Source organism: Cryptomeria japonica, chromosome 2 (assembly GCF_030272615.1).
Source record: "Cryptomeria japonica chromosome 2, Sugi_1.0, whole genome shotgun sequence".
In the NCBI taxonomy this organism is placed as follows: Eukaryota; Viridiplantae; Streptophyta; class Pinopsida; order Cupressales; family Cupressaceae; genus Cryptomeria; species Cryptomeria japonica.
In genome coordinates, this window is record NC_081406.1 from 482,373,653 (window position 1) to 482,381,098 (window position 7,446).

A 7,446-nucleotide genomic window follows, 5' to 3' on the forward strand; every position below is an offset into this window, starting at 1 on the left:
TTTGATATGACTGCTTTATTCTTTTCTATGTGACACGTTGTTCCCAATTTGCACTTTCACAATATTACAGTTGTGCTAGCTGATTATGCAAATAGAAATCAGCAATATCTACTAATGTGTTAATATTGTTATACTAATGTTTTATACCCTTAGGCTCCTAGTTGGCGAGCGATGTCCCCTATGCATGTAACTTAACCCTTGGATTTTGTACGTGCGTGAAGTGGATTTTAATTTTTCGGTGTGAATGTTTGAACAAACCATATTCATTCTCAAAATCACCGGAATCGAGACATGTGTTAGTGATAATGCAGATATAGATCACCAATATTAGCTAATATGTTTATATCAGCTTATGGGTTAATATTTTTATACTAATGTTTTATACCCTTAGGCTCCTAGCCGTGAGCAATTCCCCCTATGAATGTAACTTAACCCTTGGATTTTTCTCGTGCGCGAAGTGGATTTTAATTTTTTGGTGTGAATGTCTGAAGAAACCATATTCATTCTCAAAATCATCGGAATCAAGACATGTGTTAGTGTTATTTTTTATTGCCTAATGCATAAATATTGTCATACTTGTCTTTTATACCAAGTAGTTCATGGAATCGCAAAATAAGCTAATGCATTAATATTGTTAATATTAAGATTATGTTGGTACTCAAATCAACAGGTCATAGAGCTTATGTCATTGATTTGCGATCATCCAACAGTCATTAAGTTGATTGATTAGTTAATTACAACTTTTAGTTAACTAGCACTTGCAACTCATTGTATGGAAAACCGAAAGAAAATTAAAGATAAAATTTAATGTAGTTTAATATTACAAATGAATAAATTAATCTAGTATTTAAATCCAAGTAATGAATAAATTTTAAAATAAAAAAGTTTCTCATTCACACTTATAGAGGTGGAATTAATGTTGAATCATGTGGATTGATTGTACAACAAAGCGCAGACTACACATTGATGGTAGAGCATGTAGATTAGAATGTGAAGAGGATGCATACAAGGTGAAGAGGGCCTTGCAATTTTTAATTGCTGCAGAATACCTAGGAGGGATGGATTCAATTTGGGAGTGGGTTGTTTCAGGAGTGGGTTTCATCATTTCTGAAGGGTCGGTGGAATCTGCAGACCCACTACCCTTTGTTCACTAGCAAGAGGATGAGCCGAAGGAGAGATGCAGAGAGCTCACAAGAAGAGGATGGGAGGTGGGTATTAGGGTTTGTTTCAAAGTTGGCTTCGGTGGTGGCGGGTATAGATAGATGGATCAGATGGAGGTTATTTGATGACTCCAATCTTTTTGTAATATTTTTAAAATTTTTAAATCAATAAAATATCATATTACCTACTGGTAGGTCCACAAAAGTGAGAATCAGATAAACCCTAATAGTAAATAGTTGTGCAAGGACAACACCCATTATGATATATTCCAGTTCCCCCAAAATAATGAAAGATTCACCAAAATAAATTATTTGAACAATTTTTTTTATAAGTGAATAGCTAGGTAGGGCCAACACCCATTATATTAAGATTAAAAAAAAAAAGATACAACAGTATTTGTCTTGTAGCCGAAAATAAATTCCCGATAGAATTTCTAATGATCACCCATAACAACCCATAACCCACAATACAAAATTCAAGCATCAAAACATAACAAAGCATCTGCACCATACTTTAGGGCTAGGAGACATTTCCAATCCACCTTATCGCCTCCTCAACTTCACATTCCTCCTTGACTTTCTTGGCTTGTAAGATGAGCGGGCAATCCTATCCGCAATTAGCATGAGCTTTGCCTACTGCAATTTCCTCCACACTGCGTCTGTCATCCTCAATCCATTCCTCTCCACTCCCTAGCTCCAACGCCCCTACAATATCAGTCGCATCCTCCTCATCAATTTCATCTTCATCTACCAACCCTTCAGTGGTCAGTAGTCCCAATGCCAATCGTCCTCCTCGAGTTCCTTGATTTTGGCTACATACATGAGGAAATTGATACTACATAGTATATCACTCCTTTGTGCCTGCAACAACTACACATCTTGTGTTTGCACAATTGGAAATTAAAAAACCCTTCCATTAGAATATTTCTATGGGAGGGGAATGAGGAGGTTCTCATTCACATTGTTGATGACCATATCAATGTTGCACAAATATGCATGTTTGAACACCATTTGGGTGAGTTTTTTTTCCCACTCCTTGGAAACCCTGAAGTATAATAGCATGGTAAGAAATAAATCTGGAATGTCCAAACTGACCCTATGCCTATGATACGCCATCAAAAACTCAAACCCTAGCTAGCACTATCTTGATCACATGCATTATGTACAGTTGGCCATTCACCAAGACCCCTCATAACCATTTATCTGTGACTTCACCTACAAACGTTGTCTATGGTTTTGTTGCCCTAAGCATAATTAGCGTATACATCACTCCCACCTTAGTGTTTCCAAGTCAAACATGTAATGTGAATATGGTAATACCCCAATGCCCAATTTAAAGGCATTCGATCAGCTTCAACATAAATGTCTCATTAAATGCAGACTTACCATAAGTTTCCTTATGCAATATATATTAATAGTATATATATCTTTTTTTTTCTAATTTTTGATACAAGTACATAAACCTACAAACAAAATTTCACTTTCACAAGAGATTTGCAAAGACAAATAACAAAACCATTGATATTATTACTCATGTGAGATCAAGAAGTACATTCTATAGACTATATCTGTAGTAATTGTCATGATAGATCATAAACTAATTAATATTGCTAAAGGAGTATATACATTCTTCACTATGGAAGACTCCACATTCTAACTTAGACACTACTACTATACCCTTTTCCAAAGAGACCAAGATTCCCTCAAAAAAATTCTCTTAATTACAGCCTTGGAATTCCTTTTATAAGAGTAATGAATGCAACAAGCTTTAGGTTGTATACAACTGTCATGTTCTCATTTGACATATGTTTGTTTTATATGCATGGAAATGATATATTCCCAATATGGAACCTAAAATAGAACAAGATAAGTTATCAAACCATATGACTAAAACTACCTTATGATCCATGCCACTATCACACATTTGTGGTTATTGATGTAGAGAATACCAAGATACAATATTCTCATTACATTTATTAGTAGGGGAGAACTTTTAGAGTTCTGATCAATTAGGGATTCTTGACTCCAAAACCACATCTTCTGTGTCTTCACCTAGCTTTCTCTTTGCATTCTACCCATTATAAGGGGTATATGGCGGTTGCCAGAGAGATCATAATTATTTGTAACTACAACCGAAGCTTGCAGTTGGACTCGAGTCTTTTAATAACCCTCTGGTTATCTTTGGCTATTTTAATAATCCTCTGGCTACAAGGTAATTCATTAATTTTCTTTACTTCATGGCATTTGCAAACCTTCAACCATATCTCCTTATGCCAAAATTCAGCTGCACCTTCTATGCACTTCATTTTAAAACCTCTGCAAGAAAAACAACACTTCCTAAAAACTTATCTCTAGAAAATGTCTCTCTTTTACATTCTAAAATGCAACATGTGAATGATATAACTTCTATCTTCTATATTATGAAATGTAACATGCAAATAATTACCCTATTTCTCGATTTGTGAAGTGGCAACAATTGACTGTCAGGTCTATACTTTGGATTATTCCATATACTGTATTAATCTACGTGAGATGTACTTTTCTCCCATTCCACAAGAAATATTTCATTCCAATAGTCCTGACACCTGTAAGGTTGTACATGATTCACAAACCTCAACACAAATTAATACTGGTAGCTTCTCATTGAATATTAAATATGTGCTATCCATCATGTTTTTCTTCCTTTGACAGATGCAACATTTTGAGTTTTCTATGCAAAAGGATAGTAGAGAATCTTCAATCAAGATTTCATACGTGCTAAACAGTAGCTTTCTAAAAGATTTCATATGGATATGTAGGACACTTACAACCAATATGTGATATGTTTGCTATATTAGGTTTTTTTCTCCAATTAGTAATGGAAGATTAGCCTTAATTATTCTACAATTTTTATGTGATTGAAAAACATTCGCCAATGTAATTATTATTTTCCCTCAAGGGAAAGGAAAGAACTCTCCATCTCTTTGTAAAATTATCCCGAGACCTTTTGGAACTGGTTGGAAACTTCCCTGGGGCAATTTTGATTCATTGACTTGATTCTTTGGAGGTTTCCCCGGGATAACTTTTATCCCTTCACGATCCTTTGTTGAGATTCATTGACTTGATTTTTTGGAGGTTTCCTCAGTAAATTAATATGATTATAAATGCTTTTTTGTAGATACATGCATACATATATAATGTATAATTGTATGTATATACATATATGTGTTCTTTTATATATACATACATTTACATAATCTTATACATTCATGAATATATATGATTATATAATTTTAAATGTAAGCATTCTTTTGTATATTGTTCTTTTGTTTTTATTTTATCTTTTATCTAATTATAACCTTATTTATATGTTATTTCTTATGTAATTGTTTGTTTGTATCTACAATGTACATGCATTCTATAGGTTTTTTCCTTCCTTAGGTAGCATGTTAAACCTTTGAAAAATCTTAGGGTTTAGGGTTTAAGGGGATGGGTTTCTCCTTGTCTCAAAGTTTTTGTTTTTTCCTTGGGAATTCTTCTAATTTTAAGTTGATTGGGTACTGATAGTTTTTAAGTTGCTATGTTGAGGGGTCTGTGTCATTCTTTTACCAACACCGAGTGTTAGAGCCTTTTGTTAGGCCAATTTCCCTTGAAAACTCTGTATCTCAATTATGGCCTTCTATTAATGTCTAAGTATTCACTGGGTCCTAAGGAGTGGCCCCGTGCCATGGTCTTAAACCCTCAAGGTTTCCCCACATTCCTGTTTCAGATCTTAAGTGAAGTAGCTTTGGTAGTCCATGCTTCAGGATAAAACTTCAAAGAGGCTAAGACACAAAAAATTGCCCTGTGACATCATGGGGGTCATCAAAAAATTGCTTGTGCTAATGAAAATAGTTGAAACAAAGGAGAAAAGTTATCTTGGGGAGCAGAAAGCAACATCCAAAGACTGCCTGGGATAACTCCTAGCAAAGAGTTGCAAAGGGATAGAGTTTTATCTCGGGATAGCTTCCGAAGAGTAAAATTACTATAGAAAGGTTGCCCCGGGGAGATTTTCAGTTAGTGTTTAGAGGCCCCAGGATAATTTTATGAAGAAATAGAGAAGGTTTTCTTTGCCCCGGGTGATTTATCAAGAATAAAGGTTATGTCCCAGGATAAGAATATAAGGCTGTGGAGAGGAAAAATATTATCTTGCGGTAGTTTGCAAGGCATTTCTTATGGTCCCAAAATAAGGAGAAGGATGAAACAAAGAAAAAGTTATCCTAGAAGAATAGAGAGCATATGCAGAGTGATACTTTGGGTTTCAATAGGAGTATGCACATAGATACTTGGGCCCCGGGATAAGAGGATTAGTAAATAAGCAATGAAATCTTTATCTTGAGGGTCGCGAAGGTCAAAGGAAAGAGGCCCAAGATAAAAGGTAGAAGGAAATATAATAGAAGTCTTATCCTAGGGAGTTGGGAAGTGCATCCTTCGATGCTCCAGAATAAAAAATTGCAAAGGAAGACGAAGTGAAAAGCTTATCCTGGGGAAGCATAAGGTGTGGTGGTGACTTGATTTTGGGTTTCAGGGAGAATAAATAAAGAGGGATAAAACTCTGCTCTGGGATAAGAAGAGGATTGAATTCAAAGTAATTCTTATCCAGGAAAGATGAAAGAATCAGAGAAATGGGCCCCATGATAAGAAAGAAAGTGGGAGATAGTGAAGATTTTATCCCAGAGTGATAAATGAAGTTGCAAATGGATGCCCGGGGAAAGAGGATGCAGTAAACTCATGGCATTTATTTCCCTGCATGGTGATTGACATAACATAAAAGGCAAAGGTGGCCAAAAGGGAATACAAGGGCGCCAACTCAGTGGTCAAAGGAAGTCAAGGATTGATGAAAATTCAAATTTTGAAGCCAACAACAACTTTACTTTGCACGAAGGAATTAATGGCGGAGCAATAAAAGAGAAAACTCTACTGCATTCATCTTCACCAAGCATTCAAGCGATTAGAGAGTAGTTGCAGAGCAAACAAAAGCAAATTCAAGTAGTCTCAAGGTGTCCAAACATAAGCAGCTAACCAATAAGTAAAATTTGAGTTCCCTTTGTGTGAATTTAGTTGAATTGTTCATGAGAATTGTAGGTGTTTTTAGAGCCCTAGGATTTTATTTTCTGCTCTCTATGAAATAGCTATGGCCTCCCTTGTTGAGAAAACCGCAAGCACTGATACTAAGAAATCCCAAGAGGCTGGATCTATCTCAAGTGTCCCTGGTGTTACCCATGCCATCCCTTTGAGCATAATTGCCCCACTGCAAGAATTGCAGAATGCCCCTGCGGTTGGACTGAACCCTGAACCAACTCCCGCACAAGTTGAGGAGACTGAAGCCAGTGCTTCCCCCAAGAAAGCAAAGAGGAAGAGGGGAGAAAATAGGGTTACAATTGTGGTTTCAAGGGAAGAGACAAAGGAAGAAGCCCTGACCCCAGAGGCAAGGAAACCTACTCCTAAGAAAAGGAAATCAAATAAGGATTATGCTAAAGAAAAACCTGCACAACTGACCCCTCCAGTGATTGAAAATGAGGAAGTTACAAAGAAGAAGACAAAGGAGACATCAAAGAAGAATATACAAAGAAGAGAGACCCTCGCAAAAAGAAGGTTGTTTGCCCCTATTGCAGAAGAAACCCCACAACCCTAGGAGGAACCAATAGCACTAGATGAGCCTCCCAAAACAACTGCTAAAGTGGAAAGAGAAATAGTGATCAAATTAGAAGAATTTGCAAGGAGGCAGACCAGAGCAACCTGAGTACTAAGCCAGGATTTGCTAGACCTATTCCCCGACTCTAGCTCATTAGAGTCACCAAGGCCTTCTGGAGAGACACAAAGGCTAGATGTAGGGATGCCATAATAGGATTTAGGGGGTGGGATGTCTTCCATGCCTTCTATGGAAACAAAGACCAACCTATCCCAATCTCCAATGCTTGGAAGTTGAACCTAGGAAGGCTAGTAGTGACAAATGTATTTATTGAGCCAATGTTAATAAGAGAGTTGGCTAGAAATTTGACCCCCCAAGCCTTGTTGTTAGAAAAATTCAAGGATAGGTTATTTTGGATATCTCTCAGAAGGATATCACTACATGTTTTGAGTTGGATGGGTCTTCCATTAAGGGGATCAACAAGCAAGATTTGGTGAGAATGTATGAGAAGAACAAGGGAGATTTAGGAGGGAGTATCTGCCTATGATTTTGAGTAGGCTCACCAAATTTTACCCAAGCTACATCCTTCCCACTTGCACTGAGCCTTTTGCACTGGATAAGTTTGCAACTTATTTT

General features: G+C 36.6%; 1 protein-coding gene across 1 annotated transcript; it reads left to right on the plus strand.

The window, feature by feature from the left end:
* Positions 1–6,312: 6,312 nt before the first annotated feature.
* On the plus strand, positions 6,313–6,813 carry LOC131053609 (uncharacterized). The gene has a single exon (XM_057988254.2). The coding sequence runs from the start codon at positions 6,313–6,315 to the stop codon at positions 6,811–6,813; it is 501 nt and encodes a 166-aa protein (XP_057844237.2).
* The last annotated feature ends 633 nt before the right edge of the window (positions 6,814–7,446 follow it).